This window comes from Mirounga angustirostris, unplaced genomic scaffold, assembly GCF_029215605.1.
Source record: "Mirounga angustirostris isolate CCGP_5_RB_7025 unplaced genomic scaffold, mMirAng1.0.hap1 SCAF_2, whole genome shotgun sequence".
Lineage (NCBI taxonomy): Eukaryota > Metazoa > Chordata > Mammalia > Carnivora > Phocidae > Mirounga > Mirounga angustirostris.
In genome coordinates this window covers 98,395,688-98,414,373 of record NW_026991710.1, presented here as the reverse complement: position 1 = coordinate 98,414,373, position 18,686 = coordinate 98,395,688, and the positions used below count along the sequence as shown (strand labels likewise).

Sequence of the window (18,686 nt, the reverse complement as noted above, 5' to 3'; positions counted from 1 at the left end):
TCACATATCTCATGATTGATGTGTGCTACCTTGCTTTCAGATGCTTTTGTACTCTTTTCATTTCTTGTTTTTGTTTGCATTTTATAACATATACTCCCAAGTATTTAAGGACTAAGTAGACTTTAAAGTTTCAGCAAAAAAAAAAAGTGCTGCTAATTCAAATCATACATCTCTCTCTCATGTATATATATTTAGATTTAGATGTATATAAGCATATATTTTATTTGTTATTACTCCTCTAAAAATGCATACATAAAGTCAAACCTAATCAACACACAGCTTTGGGATTTATGGAGCTTGAATTCCAAGTACACCCTGACCATTAAGACAAGTATGATGTTCGTTGAGTCATTGTCTCTCTGTCTGCTTGACTTAATACTAAATGAATATAGTAACCCAACTGAACTTTGGAGAATGTCATTGGAATAGTTACCTAGTGATTCAAAGCTGGTCAAAAAATACAAGCAGTTTAGATTCTAAGAATGACTAATGAAAAATCTTTATCCAGACATGCTGTTTTATCCCGGTCACCAGAAAGGAACCCTTTCCAACCTTTTTCTCCATCAATTTTGTTTGTATATCAGCTTCCATAGCTTTCATCCCTTAAAGAAAACTCCAAATGAGTCTAAATATCTTGCACTGCATTTTAATTCTAGATTCCACTTGAAAAACTTATTCAAAAATAGCTCATATTAAAGGAAAAGAAGATAAAAGCTTTTATTGTCAGTTACTCTTCTGGACTTTCTCAGTGAAAAGGCTGGGTTGTTTAGATCAGGTGAAAACAAAATTATGAATAAAGACAAGTGAGTTGAAAGTTTTTAAAGCAAGATTTCGAATTGTTTATTAGTGTTTGATCTGAGATTGAATTTAAATGTGATAAAAGGAAAATTGCTAAATTGCTATTAAATTATTGCTGCTAATGAAAAGTGTAAGTGGCTTTGCCAGTAAGTAGAATAATAAAACAGCAACATTTATGTTTAGAGGGTTTTGTGGCAAATAAAACTTTCTTTTCATAGGTCTTCTGTTTCTGGTACAGTGGTATCCTCTGTAGGCTCAGTTGTTATCACTATAGGAATATTCTCAGATATCCATCCCTTTGGAGTCCTATTAAAGGACCGTCTGCCAGAAAGAGGATTGGCAAAAACCATAAACCTGGGATCTGTTAGAAGTAGTAGCTCAAAATCTGGAACTTTGAATTTAACCATTTTTGATGCTTTTTCAAAACCTCCAAATGGGGTGGCAACTCTGTGGGAAGTGAAAAGAAAAAGAATATGTTAATTAATTTTCAAATTTACTTGCCAGAAAATAGAAAACAATTTAATTCGTGATTCTATGGGCATGTTGTTATATTATATTCTTAGTACAATTTTCTGTTTTTGATCTTTGAGGCAAGCATTTTTATTTAAGGACCATGCTTTTATGATAAAACAGATATTTGTTAATACATTGGTATGAAGTCCCTTTGTATGTACTCTTAGTTTGGGACTAAACTAATCTATTCTATACCCTGAGCTCATTGAAAACATTTCTTGCCTTTGTGTCTTTGCTAACATGTTTCCCCTGCTTAGATATTTCCTCCCTTCCTTCCTTCCACCTGTGTATGTCTTGTGGCCTTTAAGTTCCAACTTCCTCTCAATTATCCCAGCTTGCATGCTGTAGTTTAGCCAAATTCCTATAGCATGCACTGTTTTATGTCAGTCACTTGGTGCTTATGATATGACACTTGGCTTTTTTTTCATAATATGATTTGGTCTGAGTTTGTTTTTTTGTAATATGGTTTGGTATAATTTGTGAATCATAAAGTCTTTGAAGGCAAGAAGTGTGTCTTTTGCATCTTTCTATCTCCACTTCAAAGACCTCAAAATTCTATTTTTCTTTTGAATAAAGTCCAACTTCTTATCTTGTCATTCAAGTCCCCACATAACATTCCAGCTTTCTTTGATTTAGCCATTAATTTATTTATTCATTCAGCACCAGACATTTCTGTTAGGGATGGAACAGGCAACAATGGAGTCAAAGTTTGAGCTCTTATATTCTTTTTTTTTTAAGAGTGATAAAGCATGCATGCATGGGGTGGGGGGAAGGGCAGAAGGAGAGGGAGAGAATAAGCAGACTCTACACTGATGTGGGGCTGGATCTCACAACCCTCAGATCATGACATGAGCTGAAATCAACAGTCAGATGCCTAGCCAACTGAGCCACCCAGGCGCCCCACGCTCTTATACTCCAATGAAGACAGACAATAAAAAAAATAAACATATAGACAAAACATCCAATAGTAATGAGAACTATGCAGAAAATTAAAATAGTATAATCCACTAGGGCATAAATGAATGACTAGCTAGTTGGGGAAGACTTCTCTGAAGAGGTGACATTTAAACAATCATCTGATGGTAAGAAGTTAGCCATGGGCAGTACAGCTGAAACACATCAGCATTTCAGGCACAGAGAGTAGGTAATGCAAAGAATCTAAGGCAGAGATATTGTCGATATGTTCAGGAAAAGAAAGAAGGCTTATGTTGGTAGACATGTAGGTAAAGGTTGATAGAAGAGAGGACGGAGAGGTGGATTATATGGGACTTTGTCCAAGTAAGGAATATGAATTTCATTCTAGGTGAAGGGAACACTGTAAAATGTTCAGCAGGGGAGTAATGTAATCTGATTAAATTTTTGGAAAGGTTACTCTGGCTGCTGTTACTCTGGGAATAGATTATAAGAGGACAAGAGTGGAAGGAGAGAAGATATTGTGGCAATTCAAGTGAGAAATGATGGTGGCTTGGATTTCAGGTGTTTTCCATGAAGATGGAAAGTAGTAGGTGGTTTCAGGATGGGTTTTGGGAGTGGAGTCAACAGGATTTTCTGGTAAAATGGATAAAAATTGTCAAAGAAATAGAAATCAAGGAATAGTTGTACATTTAGAGTTTTAGCAACTGGCTGGTGGAAGACAGAGAGGAACAGGTTTGGTGTGTGGGTGGAAAACAATTTTGACATCCCAGTAGACAGGTCAATCATTTGTTTGCCCTGTTCTTTTTTTATGCCTCCTTCATTCCAGCCAAACTGAATGCACGGCTTACTCTTCTCCTTTATGCTCTCCTACCTTTAGTCATACTCTTTTTTTTCTCTGTTGGAGTACTCTGACACTTAGTACTACATTTCTAAGTCTCCTTTACGTTATAACTTTAAGTTCTAATTTGCACTTCCAAATCACCTTTAAGTTCTTTAAGTTCTAAGTATGTTATTTAAGTAACATATGTAGCTTTCTTCTTGAAGATTTCCCTAATCTCCCACAGCCAGAAGTAAATCTTTCTCGTCTAAGTTTCCATGGACTCTATTTTTACCTCGCCTGTAACCCCATTTCCTATCTTCCATTACATCCATTGATATATCTGCCTTATTTTTAATTAATTAATTTATTTTTTGCCAAACTGTACTCCAAGAGGACTGGAATTCGCTCTGACATATCTTTGTAACTCATCACAATATACTTGTATAATGCATTGTACCTAGAAGATCCTCATACACATTTGGACAATGGAACTGGGAAGACTATAGGGACTGTCCAATATAGTGGAGATTATTTTAAAGCCAGGAAGAGATCTGATTTTCTTTGTAGCTCAGTCATTCTGTGATCTTTCATGAATATGTTAATTTTTGTGTGACAATAGCGAGAGACCATGGAGTCTGATTAAGTAAGGAGACAGTGATTGATGGACTCTGAAATATGGGATGGCTTTGACATGTGGAGCTAAAGTATTATTGAATAAAAGTTGAAAGGTAAAGATACAATGTGATGGGGGGGTGAAATTGAGATTTTTGAAGGCAACACAGGTATTGGTAATGACAAACTTTAAGAAAAGCCAAGAGTGCATGTATTGCATGGAGTACTGGGTGTTATATGCAAACAATGAATCGTGGAACACTACATCAAAAACTAATGATGTACTGTATGGTGACTAACATAACAAAAAAAAAAAAGCCAAGAGTGGCTGAGGTGGGATTGAGAAAGCAGTCCTTAAAATGAGACAGTCAAAGACTTGAAAGGGTGGAGAGTTCATTAAATCATATGTGGATAGTGAAGCTACCAAGAAGTATGACAGGAATAGTCCTGAGGAGGAAGACAGAGAGCCAGACACTAAAATCCTCAGTGAAGGGAACATCCACAGAGTAGATGGAAGATCTCAACAATGGCTGAACAGATGGTACATGGTGTCACATGGTATAGAATCTCTGTCTTGTTTCCCATAATTTTCTTGTCTTCTTCTAATTTGCTCCTCTCTGAAGAGCAGTATGTTTTATTTTCTATTGCATCTGTTTTCAGGATAACTGACCTGATGATATTTCCCCCAAATTGCTGTGGAAGATATGGATAATAACAAGTCACTGATTGGTGCAGTAACCTCAGTCCAAGGTAGTACTTAGCAATCGTATCAGTAAAGACTTTCACATCCAGGGCCTAAAACCATTACTTTGGAGGTTAAAGAGATCAGTTTAGAAAAGAAATTGAAGAACTTAGATTCTCATTTCAGGTCCTTTATGATTATTAAACTTCAGAAGGCATAGTAATGATTAAAGCTATTGTTTATTGACTAGGTACTAATATAACAGACCCCTTTTTTACATGCTTCTCAAACTCTATTGGTAGAGGAGTCACCCTGGAGTCTTGTTAAAGAGCAAACACTAATTCAGTCAGTCTAGTGTGTGTCCTGAGATTCCACATTTCTAACCAGTTCCCAGGAATGCCAGTACTACTGGTCTGTGGATCATACTCTGTATACAAAGGCTTTATATGATTTTTTTCATTAAATCCTCACAACCTTATAAACTGGCTGTACTTATATCCCTTTTTAATAGATGAAATAGGGACAGAGCTAAGTTGAATGACTTGCCCCAAGTCACCCAGCTATTAAGTCGTAGAAGAACCAGGATTTAAACCCAGTCGGCCTGACTCATGGGAGGCCTGTTTTTCTAGTCACTACTCTGTGCCACACCCCCACGAGATAATTCTTGGGGAATATGGGGCCTTACAAGATCACTTTCTAAGTAGAGCAGTGTGTTTAGGAATGTCAGCCTACTTGGGCTGTGTGTGTCTAAGGGATGTCAAACCAGGTTGCTGTCCCATTCATGATGCAAAGAGCTGATTCAATGTCCCACATTTTGTCGTTTGACTTAGTGAATTGAAGAGTCTTTATGACTCAAAGTTGATTCAGTTCATAAGTAAAACTTATCTTGGATGTCCAAGATGTCCAAGACAATAAAATGTCATTAATTTTTATGTTGACCTTGTACTCTGTGATTGCACTAAATTTATTTACTAATTCTAATTACTAACCTGCTTTTGAATTTCATGTGGACATAATCCTGCCATTTGTGAATAAGGATAATTTTATTTTTCCTTTCCTTCTCCTTCTGTTTATTATTGTTTCATTGTCTAGCAGGGGTCAAAAAACAACTTCTTTGTCTGAAAATGTGTAAGTATGTTTTCATTTTAACTTTTACCTTTAAAGAATATTTTCACTGGATATAGAATTAAAGGCTGGCAGTTATTTATTTCATTTTTAAAGGTGTTATTCCATTGTCTTCTATAAATTCCAGTTGTCTTATTTTTACCCTTTTAAGATAGTTATCTTTTTTCCCCTGGTTTTAAGATTTTCTTTTTTTTTTTTTTTAAGATTTTATTTATTTATTTGAGAGAGAGAGAATGAGAGAGAGAACATGAGAAGGGCGAGGGTCAGAGGTAGAAGCAGACTCCCCGCCGAGCAGGGAGCCCGATACGGGACTCGATGCGGGGACTCCAGGATCATGACCTGAGCTGAAGGCAGTCGCTTAACCAACTGAGCCACCCAGGTGCCCCATTTTAAGATTTTCTTATTGTCTTTGGTTTTCAGCAGATTTCCAGTCATGTGCCTTTGCATGGTCTACTTTACATTACCCTTCCTGGGCTGTGTAGGACTTCTTGATATCTTTTGTCAGTTTTGAGAAATTCTTAGCTGTTAACTCCTCAAATATTGCTTCTGGCTAATTTTCTCTCTTATTCCCTAATGAGACTCTAATCACACATGTATATTGGCATTTTTTATTACTGTCCCAGGTGCATCTTTTGCCATTTTACTGCATTTTGAATCCTTTTTTCTGCTTCAGTTTGATCATTTTCCATATCAGTTTATGAATCCTCTCTTCAGCTGTGTTTAATCTGCCATGAAATCTATTTATTTAATTTTTAAAAACATTTTTATCATTAAATATAACAGAAGTACAGAAAACCTGATAAAAATGGACAATAGCTTATTATAAAGTGAACAACCTTGTATACTACACATGTTAAGAGTTCCTCCAGAAAGGGTGCCTGAGTGGCTCAGTCGTTAAGCATCTGCCTTCAGCTCAGGTCATGATCCCAGGGTCCTGGGATTGAGCCCTGATCGAGCCCCCCATCGGGCTCCCTGCTCAGCGGGAAGCCTCCTTCTCCCTCTCACACTCCCCCTGCTTGTGTTCCTTCTCTAGCTGTCTCTTTCTCTGTAAAATAAATAAATAAGATCTTTAAAAAAAAAAAAAAGTTCCTCCAGAAGTCCTAAATATGTCCCTGCTCAATCCCAGCTATCTCCTGACCCTAGCTGTAGTCAATATTTTGACTTTTAAGGTAATACCAATTTATAAAATATAAAAAAACCTTTCATTATATGTTAATAACCCAATTCTGTATCTCCAAATACTATGGTTTAGTTTTGCCTGTCTTTTTAAAATATCTTTTAAAACGTTTTTACATTATGGAGTTTTCCTTTAATCTCTTCCTTGCATTTATTTATTGAAAATACTGGATCATTTGTCCTATAGAGTTTCCCACAGACTGAATTTTACTGATTACATTCCCTTGGTATTTTTAACATGTTCCTCTGTTCTTTGTATTTTCTATAAATTTTATATGGATCCAACCACTTAATCTTTTGACTTCTTAATTTCGTTATTACATGCGTACCTCATTTTATTGTGCTTCATTTTACTGAGCTTTGCAGATGTTACATTTTTTATAAATTGAAGGTTTGTGGCAACCCTGTGTTGAGAAAGTATATTGGCCCCATTTTTCCAACAGCATTTGTTCATTTCATGTTTCTCTATCACGTTTTCGTAATTCTCACAATATTACAAACTTTTCATAATTATTAAACTTGTTATCTATGACCAGTGATTATGACTTTCTGAAAGCTCGGATGATGGTTAGCATTTTTTTATCAATAAAGTATATTTTAATTAAGATAGTACACGTTGTTTTAGGCGTAACGCTATTGCATGCGTAATATTCTACAGTATAGTGTAAATATAACTTTTATATGCATTGGGAAACCAAAAACTTCATTTGACTCACTTTATTGTGGTGGTCTAGAACTGAAGTTATGATATCTCCAAGTTATATCTGTATATTTTTCATTTTTGTACAATTTCCATTTGATTCTTTTTTAAAAAAAAAGATTTTATTTATTTATTTGAGAGAAAGAGAGAGAGCATGAGCAGGGGGAAGGGGCAGAGGGAGAGGGAGAAGCAGACTCCCCACTGAGCAGGGAGCCTGACATGGGGCTTGATCCCAGGACCCTGAGATGATGACCTGTGCTGAAGGCAGACACTTAACTGAGCCACCCAGGTGCCCCTCCATTTGATTTCTTTAAAAATATTTCCAATCTGCTGAAATTCTTCATCTTGTTATCTATTTTCCTGAACATATTTCTCACAATTATTTTAGAGTAGCCAACATTCCAATAATTTGATCTTTTGTGTGTCTGTTTCTTTTGTTTATTTTTCTCTTTACTTTTAGTCATTTGGTCTTGTCTCATAGTATGCTTCATAATTTTTAATTGACTGATGAGCAAAATTGTAGAAATAATTTGAGTCTCTGAATGGTGTTCTCTTTCTTTCAGAGATGATTTACTTTTGGCCATGGCAGGCAGTTTGACATAAAAGAGGTGATTTTTATCCAACCTAGGAAATCATTGATTAGGACCAGTATTTACTTTCATGAAAGCTGGTCTATTACTTGTTCACCTTTATTCCAGTGGTATAGCCTATAAGAATCCCAACTAAAAACTTAGAATATTTGGGCCTCTCCTCCTAGCAGACCCTATGTTCCTATTTTTGTCCTTCCCAGATTCAAGATTGTTGAAAAGTTCACTCACTTTCTCTGCTTATTAGTTGTTGCCAATAAATCAGCAAAATGCCTTAACAGGGAAAAGTGGTACCAAATGTTGTGTTTACATCTCTAAAGTTACCTCATGTCTAGCTTGGCCCTTAAGTCCTTATTTCCTTGATAGCTTTTCAAACACTTTATAATAATTAGCTTTTCTAGTTATTTTTGTGAAATTATTCTAATATAAACTAGTAGCTGGAAATGGATTTCCATTTCCTACCTATGTAACTTTTTATAGACTCCTTTATTTAGCAAGCATTCAAGACAAAGATATGGTTACACTGTTTAATTGTTTAAGTAAGCTTTTAGAGCATTGTATGCAAGAGACAAGGCCTCAAATTTTGTGTAGCCAAGTACATATACTTTAAGGGCAAAAAGACTCTTAGAGCTCCCTGTTTGGGATTGCCTACATATCATTATATTTTGTTTCATCTGTTATTTAACAATGATAAAGAATCTAAGAATATTGCAGCATTATTTACAATAGCCAAGATATGGAAGCAGCCCAAGTGTCCCTCAGTAGGTGAATGGATAAAGAAGATGTGGTATATATTCCACTGGAATATACACAATATACTACTACTCAGCCATAAAAAAAGGATGAGATCTTTTGACAACATGGGTGGACCTAAAGTGAATTTCACTTATGCTAAGTGAAATCAGTCAGAGAAAAATACCATATGATTTCGCTTATATGTGGAATCTAAAAAAACAAAACAAATGAATGAACAAATAAACAAAAAGCAGAATCAAACTTACAAATACAGAAAAAAACTGATGGTTGCCAGTGGGGAGGGGAATTGGGAGCATGGGCAAAATGGGTGAAGGAGAGCAGGAGATACAGGTTTCTAGTTATAGAATGAATGTCATGTGAATAAAAGTACAGCATAGGAATATAGTCAATAGTATTATAATAGCACTGTATGGTGACAGATGGTAGCTACACTTGTGAGCACAGCATAATGTACAGAGAGGCTGAAGCACTATGTTGTACACCCGGAACTCATGTAACATCTTGTGTCAACCATACTCAAATTTTCTTTAAAAATTGATCAGTGCTTATTTACTGTCTCATAAAATCAGTGCAATGACTAAAATATTGGCATATCTGTATGAAATGACATTTGTACCCAGTGAAATAATAATGAAATGTACATTGACTTATACCAAACTATGTTCATAAAAAAGAATCTAAGAATCTGTAATATTGATTAACATTAAGCTCTGAAGTTTTTATTTATATATCGATGTGTATATAAAAAGAAATAAAATTTTCTCAAGTAAAGGAGAAGTATTAACAGGTTAACTTCTCTTTTTCTCTCTCTCACTGAAATAGCACTGACTTGGTATTTATTCAAACAATAGGCATCTTTGATAGCCAACCCAAATATAGGAGTGTATTGTAAAACTGGAAGCAAGCCGCTCAGCAGGCATGGGGTAGGAAAGCCACAAGATACACAAGAAGTCACATAGCATCTCTAAAGCACTAATCTCAAAAACAAGCGTCAAGGATTCCATTATTTTCCATTTTCCCTTAGTGTTTAACTTTTTATAATTTTCTACGTGGTTGTTTTGGAAAAAAGTTATTAGAATGGCCCTCCAATCCCCTTTCCCAGACATTCCTCAATCTCTCCTTAAATTCTATGGTATACCTCATTTATTCAATAGATGTAATACTAATACTATTAGCATTACTAATTAGTAATAGTATTAGGTGAAATCCTAGTAGATCTATTACTAATAATAGACATTAATATTCCCACTACAGTAGTGTGTGAAAACTAACATTCCAATAGTATAATAATTTTAAAAGTATTAAAGAAGATCACTATTTAAATCCAGGCTTTGTGGTATTCTTTTGTAAATCAAAGACTTACTCCTTAATTTATTAATTTTCAAATGAATAGTCATTAAGCAGCCTATAAATTAGGAATACTTTTCTGTGGTGCCAAACAGCATACTGGAGATTATTTATTTATTTATTTATTTATTTATTTAAGAGAGAGAATGTGTGTGTGAGCGGGGGGGGGGGATGGGGGGGGAGGGCAGAGGGAGAGAGAGAGAGAATCTTAAGCAGGCTCCATGCTCAGCACAAGCCTGACATGGGGCTGGATCTCATTATCCTGAGATCATGACCTGAGCCGAATTCAAGAGTTGGACATTCAACTGCCTCAGTCACCCAGGCACCCCATGCTAAAAATACTTTACTCTAAAATGAAAATTAAATGATCAAAGAATGGATTATGAGACCATTAAAAATATATCTAAAATATCCATGGAATTTATTAAAATTGGGTAACAGGGAGAAATAGATATCTATTGTGAGTATTATCATGCAGATATTATTTGGCAATATTTTTAGTAGCATACGTTTTGGTTTATACATATGTTGGAGTCTTGGGCCACAAATCCTTAAATTACCTTTAATCTGGTTTAAAAAATGTAAACTGGAGCCTGGAGTTACACAGTAATTCTCATAGTCATATATGTAAATTATTTCTGAAATTCTTGAATAGTGCTGTCAATTTGAATCAACACATAAAAACTAATATCAAATTTTGAATGAGAAATCATTACTAATTAAAAAAAACTTTTTAATAAAATTTTTTAATCAAAATGTTTTTAAAAACATTTAATAATGTGGCAGATAATCTTGATGTTGTGATAGTTCCTGAATCATTTCCTTCATTTTTGTACTAAAAAAAACAAGACTTGCCATATTAGTAATATTGCAAAAATCAGCCCTTGCCTAGGCTTAGGATTTATCCTATATGGCTATTTTGAGTCTATTCTTAAAAGAAAATGTCTTTTTCTGCCAGAGAATTCAGTTCTCCATACCACAATATAAAATCCTCGGTATTACATGCCAACAGTGTCACCCAGGATAATTGGATTACCTGTTAAAGCTCCTGTAATCAGGCAGTTCTACCTTTCCTTCAGGCTTGAAAAATTTAGGGTATAAAGCCTCTAAAAGCTCCGGATCATCACTAATGGCCTGTTCCCAGGGCGACTGATAGTACTTAGGGACAGCCGTGGTGTTGAACTTTTCAGGAGGAATTTCCTTAAGTGGTCCAGAATATCCTTTGGAAAAATATAGCAAGAATAAATAAATACAGAGTGCCTAGGAGTTACTGAACTCCACCTAACATTTTACCATGTTTAATCTTCCAAGTGGGGGTGAATTTATGAAGAATGCATCCTTTCTATGATCTCTCAGAAAAGAGTAGTCTGAAACTGTAAGACATTTTTAACCCCTTTACACTTACAGAATTTTCCAAAAGAAACCACTTTTCTCAGTGTTTAGTTATACCAAATCATACAGTTATTTCTTCCTTGATTATCTTAGTACGTGTTTGTTCAGTGAAACTATTCATTTAATTTCGAAAAATTGTTTCCCTTATGTTAATTTATAGTAGGCTTTAGATACCATAGTGAATGAATTAAGTTAAAAATATATATTGAGTGTCTACTGTGGTCTAGGTGCTGGGGAAGGAGCAGTGAAGACAAAATCTCCCTCTTCTGGGGGCTGATTCGGTAGAGGTAATATTTAGGTCTTGTCTATCTTAAATTGCTGAGTGATCTGCAAACCATTAAAACTTCAAAATGGTGAAGTAACTTGTTTCCATTGCCTTAATCAGGCCCCAGTCTTATTCCCTGATGTGCCCATCCCATGTTTACTTTGTTCCTAAAGATTTCTTACCTAACTTTTCTGCTTCTAGTCTCACCTCCTCAACTTCTTCTGGGAACTGGACATTTTTTGTAAGTGCCATTTAAAAATCACACAAATTTCTGACATCAACTTTAAACTGTTTTCACATGCATCAAGTGACATTCTTCAAGTATTCAAAAGCAGCTGTGTACTCTCCATCTACACCATTGTACTACCTCATTGTGTCTTTTGCATAATTCTCTTTTCCACGATGTCAAAACCCTTTACCATTTGATCACTCTTACTTTTAGGTTTTTCTGATGCTCTTTCTCTTCTCTAAAATGTTTTCTATTTTCTCCTGTCCAATCATGCCTATCCTTTCTTTACACTAAAGAGTTTATTTCCTCCAAAATATCTTGCTGATAATGCTCCCTCTAGGCAGTTACTTGTTTGCAGTAATTTAATTTTCTTTTGATTGCCTCCAGTATCTCATGGTAGTCTCTTCTGATAGACTTCTTTTTTCTGCTTGCCACTTAGTTACTCAAAGCTCTTTTCTTATACTATACATTCTACCTAAAAAGTTCCATTTGTATTCATGGTTTTAATTGTGACCTAAATATTGATGATTTTGTCTCTCTTTTTTAATCTCCAGGCCCTTCTGTTCCACCATCCATTATATTTGTCCAAATGAATATCCCCTGGCACCCTTAATAATCTGTCTAGACCTATATGTAGCCATTCTTTACTTGCTTCTTCTTTCATGTTGGTTATCTTAGTGAATGCCAACACTACTCTCAGATGCCCAAGACAGAAGCATTATCCTAAACTTCCTCTCCTTCCCACAGCAAATCACTAAGTATTACCAGCTGTACTTCTTAAGGATTGCTAAAATAGTGGCTCTCAAACTTTGTTTCTGAGTCACTTTGGGCCAAATGTGTTCTTCCCTCCAGAGGTTTGGCTTCAGCAAGTCTCAAGGACGGCTTGCAAATCTTAGGCAAGGGATTTGCTAACAGAAGATTGGGAAAACTTGCTCTGGAAAATTCCCTCTTTCTTCATCATTTCCTTTACTACTGCCTTGTTTCAGGCCTTGACCACCTCTTGCCTGGACTTTCACAATAGCCTTCATACTCATCCTTTATTCCCCAGTCTCTCCCCTGGACCCTCCACACTGCTGCCTGAGTGACCTTTCTAAACTGGATCATGTCATTGACCTCCCTTTCCTAGGTTGCTATAATGGCTCCCCATGACAAAAACCTAGATTACTCGGCACAGCACATATGGCCCTACCCTCATCCAGCCTCATTTCCTACCATTCTCCTCTCACATTTTTATGCCTCAGAACTTGGAGCTACTTGACACTTGTTGTGTCCCCTTATGCTTCTCTACTTGTTCCATTAGTTCCCTGTGCCTGGAATGCTCTTTCTAATTCCTGTTACCTGGAAATTCTTATTTTAAGCCTTAGATTGAGGTTACCTCTTCTATTTAGGCTTTCCTGTCTCCCCCAGGAAAGCAGAGTTACTTTTCTTGCTCTTTCCATTTGTATAGTATACATAACTCCATTATCATAACTAGCACATTTTATTTCCCATTCCTTTCCTAAAAGTGATCAGATGTCAGCCATCTAGAAACTGGAAATTTTAGAATTTTATATTTTTAAAAATTCCTTGAAATCCCACTACCCTAATACAATTATTTTACCTTGGTGTATTTTTTCTCAGTTTTTTTTTCACCCATAAACATAATGATCACATAACTGTAATTCTAGTATACATTCTAGTATATTTTATTCCTAACCAACTTCTCTTGGAATACTTTTCAATGTTTCTACGTCATGTTTATGATCACTTTAATAAGAGTTTCATAATAACCTACTACATTAAAATATGATAAAGGGCCTAATCTTTTCACATTTTTTTAATATTCCTGGTTTTCCAATTTCTTTTTATAGATATAATTAATAACTTTTCTGATATGCTGAACTATGTACAGGAAAGAATGTGCATATGTTTAAGCTCTCAGATATAATACATTTCGACAATGCTACACGATAACATTTATTTGATTTCAAAATACCGTCCTTAACATAACTGATTTTAATTCAAAGGAACTTAAATCCTGCAATATTATGGCATCATAATACTCTTATTGATCCATTTTGAAAAAAGTTAGCTTTTGGATACATAGCATGTTAACCAATAAAAATTTTTGCTAAATTAGGATAAGCTGAAGTTTGCTTCCTCAATTTGCTATACTTTTCAACTTATCAACCAAGAAGGAAGGATCCATTAGTCTTATTTCAGGACAAACTACCTGATAACCTCCAAGCTCCCCCTTTTCTTAGTCTATATTATATAGACATTTCCTAATATTTAATAATTGGATATTTAGATTTAAAGAACTGTATGAGTTTATACTTTTAAACATTCTCTTTATATATATAAATATTTATGCATATGTGTATATATATATTTATGACAGTAAATAAAATATATGATATTAAATTATGTACGCAGAGAGAAAGTGAGACAACAAATGTAACATGAACTTTTGTACTGTCTCCTTATGGATGAATTCCTTGAGGGTAGAGATGAATTTTTTTTATTCCTTTTGCAATGACATAGTTTACAATGCTGACCATATAATAAAAGTTCTAACATAGTGTTGAGAGTACCAGACTGACCAACATAAACTTTTCCATATGTCTCTTCACTATTTAAAAAAACAAAGAAAAAACACTCCAAACATTAGAAAGTAAGAAGTTGCCAAATAGTGGTTGGAGCTAAAAGAATATGTATGTATTCTATTCTGTTTTGGATATAAAATTGATAAGGGAAGAATTAACTTTAGCTAAGTACAGTAGTATCCCCTTTATCCTTGGTTTTGCTTTCTGTGGTTTCAGTTAAAGGCAGTTATCCTAGTCTGAGCCTGTCCCGAAGGAGATGCTCCTCCTTCTGACACATAGTCAGAGTCAATAGTAGCCTAATGCTACGTCACAGTGCCTACATCACTCGCCTCGTTTCATCTCACCACGCCGGCATTTCAACATCTTGCATCATCACAAGAAGGAAGGTAAGTACCATACAATAGGATATTTTGAAAGAAAGAGAGAGAGACCACATTCACATAAGTTTTATTACAGAATATTGTTATAATTGTTCTATTTTATTATTGTTGTTAATCTCTTACTGTTCCTAGTTTATAAATTCAACTTTATCGTAAGTATGTATGTATGGGAAAAAGTGTTGTATATATAGGATTCGATACTACCTGCAGTTTCAGGAAGCCACTGGGGTCTTGGGTGTATCCTCTGTGGATAAGGAGGACTACTGTACTTTATTATATGTTTGGGATTATACCTATCACACTTAATTCTCACAACCCTAGGCAGTGAGATTTGTTTTCCTTATTTTACTGATGAAAGGAACTGAGACTCAAAGAGAGTTACCTTCTTTCCCAACAAAGTAGTAAAATGGGCAGGGATGGAAGGAGCCAGAAGGGTGAACCCAGGTTGGTCTGATTACCTGCTTTTCTGCTTTTCCCCCACAAAAAAAGGCTACTTGAAAGCTATTTGAGAACTTTATTATGATGCTTCACTTCAGAGTTCTATGCATTCTAAGTGTGTACTTGGTCTCCTTCAGCGCTATTTTATTATGTCTATCAATACTTTTTTTCACTATTTTCAATAAGAATGTCCTAATAAATCTAAGCCCCTCAATGACTGACAGTTTATTTATTTTTAAGTAAGATTTAATATGATACAGTTGCTTTATTTACATATTTTCAAAAACTGTTGCTGTTTGAGAAGAATTCTAGAATTGCTTTTGCTAAATTTACTTTTTATTTTGCAAAAATATGACATAGATATTGCTAATTTCAAGATAAAAGTATTTGGACCTTTAAAAAATCTACTTTGTACATTACTCTAGAGGAAATACTTGAAGACACTTGCTGTCAGTTATTTTGAAAAGGTATTGTCTAAATAGATAATTCTTGTGACAGATTTAATATTTCAAAATCTAACAATATTTATGAATAACATATACTGACTAGATAAGGATCTGCTGTTTCTCTTTTAAGATAATAAACAAATATGTGATCTTGAAGAATTGCATTTAAAGTCCTTTAAGGAAGCAGAGAATAATGATAGTAATCTCCACAAGGTCACTTTCATGAGGCATCTGTAAATTTGGTATCTGGATTGAATTCTTGATCAATCAATACGAATTTATAGCCATTTATGACCTCAGTTTCTTAATTTGTAAAATGAGGATTATAATAAATGTATCAGAGTTATTTTGAAATTAAAGAAGACAAGATGTATCATAGCACTTCATAAATTGTAGTCCTATACAAACAGAATTTCAATGTAATTACAAGTGACTCAATTTTTAATATAACAGATGATTGCCAACAAATACAATGAACCATCTGAAAGAACGTAGTAAATGTTTTACCTGACTCCTTAGATCTGAATCTTTATATTTATCTTGAACTTAACCACAAAATAGATATATAATGAGTAAAGCCATGTCATTTAGATACCATTTACTAAAGCATCCAAATGACCTGAGTCATATATTTAAGGGCACAGCAGTTTCATCCTACTTATTTTACTTATTGTTTATTTCTTGTTTCTAAGGGAATAGTTACCTGGTGCAATGTTTTCTGGATTTGGGGGACTTCGTGGATCCGGAGTGTTGGGAGGGGTAAATGGGGCTTGCTGTGAGCCACCTTCCAAGTTGCTTCCATCCAGTTTCCCATTCTGCATGGCAATGTTATGCTGTATGTGATCAAAAGTAAATTCTGCTGAAAACTCAAAAATTCTAGACACACTAATGGAGATACCATATGTGCAAAACTCCATTTGTATATTTAAAATTTAAGTACAGTGCCACTTCCTTGTTTCTTGTGGCCTCAATAATTTTTTTTTTTAAAAGATTTTATTTATTTATTTGAGACAGAGAGAATGAGAGAGACAGAGAGCACATGAGAGGGGGGAGGGTCAGAGGGAGAAGCAGGCTCCCTGCCGAGCAGGGAGCCCGATGCGGGACTCGATCCAGGGACTCCAGGATCATGACCTGAGCCGAAGGCAGTCGCTTAACCAACTGAGCCACCCAGGCGCCCCATGGCCTCAATAATTTATATGTAATTGGTTCAGCTATTGAATGAGAACTTTTACTGATATTAACCTAAGATATGTTTTATGATAACACTCCAGTTAATAATTAATTGAACCTTACTATGTGCCAGGCAGTGTCTAGGGCTTTGTATCAATTACTTAATGTACTATTCACAAAGTCCCTATAAAGGTGAATCTATTTAATTTTTAAGTCTTTACTAATCTAATATTATAGAGCATACTGGCCAAACATTTGGCTTAGTCATTGTTACATTACTGTTTTTGTTTATAATATTTATATTTATTATATTCTTTAATTTGTCTTGTTTTAAAATTTAATCTGAAATTTGAATACCAGCCGTATATTAAAAAATATTAATATTTGAAGCTGCATAGATTTGTAAAAGGAAGAATTTGGGATTTCTAGGAAATAAAATGCTTAAAAGAGATGTTTGTCTTTTAAGTTTTAGGTGAATTTGTTTTACTATTATAATTTAAGATTTATTCTATGACATTAATATGGCACTTTTAAAAATTTGCATTTTAACAGAGAAAAAAGACATTCTAATAGGTGATGTCCTAGAAGCATGGCTAGGCCTTATCTCTATAATAAAGAATTGTTTTAATTATATCTGAGAAATATGTGTGTTTTATTTTTTTAAAGATTTTATTTATTTATTTGACACAGAGAAAGAGAGAGAGAGAGCACAAGCAGGGGAAGTGGCAGGCAGAGGGAGAGGGAGAAGCAGACTCCCCACTGAGCAGGGAGCCTAATGTGGGGCTCAATCCCTGGACCCTGGGATCATGACCTGAGCTGAAGGCAGATGCTTAACCGACTGAGCCACCCAGGCGCCCCAAAATATGTGTGTTTTAGAAAGAAACCAATCTATCTAAGAAGTACATAAAGTCAACCTTTTTTAACTTTAAAAAGAAAAATTTAGTGAAGAGCACAGCAAATAAAAACCAATTTTGACTTTTCTCTGTGTGACATAAGCAGAAAATATTTTTAGATGCTTTTTCACTTCTGCATTTATTTATACAAGGATATGGTGAAAAATAATTTTGCATTTAATATTTAAATAAAGTTTATCCTCATTTTCAGGCTCTACCCACCCACAGCCACTCTCCAGGTGTTTTTTACAAAATTCACTTTATTCTCTGCAGCACCATGGGTAAAGCTGCTGTGGAAATGAATAGGACACATGTTAGCAATGGTGAGCTGGCTTGTGGAAAGGTGCAAAAAGGCATGAGAGGTAATGTTTGTTAGGTGAGCGCACGGTTTGTTTACTGGGCAGAAGAGTTTACATTTTATTCCATAGGCAATAAGGAACAATTTCTAAAGACTGGTGTAATGCTGTACTCAGAAACATTAGTATTTAGCGTTTGGAATATAACTATTATCTTAAGTATTAGACTTCTTTGACTAGATTAATATCTTTTCTCACTCTGAACCTACACCACCTCTTAAAACATTAATTATAAATAAAAAGCCAGTTGAGATAAATATAGGAATATCATGCATTTAGAATTCTTTTTCTGAGTTCCTGAAATGTGTCCATGAAATGCATTTCACCTAAACTTACAAATCATTCTATCTACGGTAATTTAAGAATTGTAATACTGACTTTCTTTGGAGACTTTTTCCTGGGGATTCGTGAACAGGACAATCAACTGTTTCTAGCTAGTCACTAATTATCAGGAGACACCCAGTATCTCTATTGTCACTGTTAAGTGTACAAACAAAGCCT

General features: G+C 34.8%; 1 protein-coding gene across 1 annotated transcript in view; it reads right to left on the bottom strand.

The window, feature by feature from the left end:
- Positions 1-815: 815 nt before the first annotated feature.
- Positions 816-18,686, bottom strand: part of MYOZ2 (myozenin 2) — a 39,201-nt gene continuing 21,330 nt past the window's right edge. The window contains exons 4-6 of the mRNA XM_045880521.3: positions 16,470-16,599; positions 11,068-11,251; positions 816-1,245 (exon numbers count right to left, since the gene is read on the bottom strand). Of these exons, the coding sequence (XP_045736477.1) occupies positions 1,011-1,245; positions 11,068-11,251; positions 16,470-16,599 (549 nt within the window). The 3' untranslated portion in view covers positions 816-1,010. The remainder of the gene's footprint in view (positions 1,246-11,067; positions 11,252-16,469; positions 16,600-18,686) is intronic.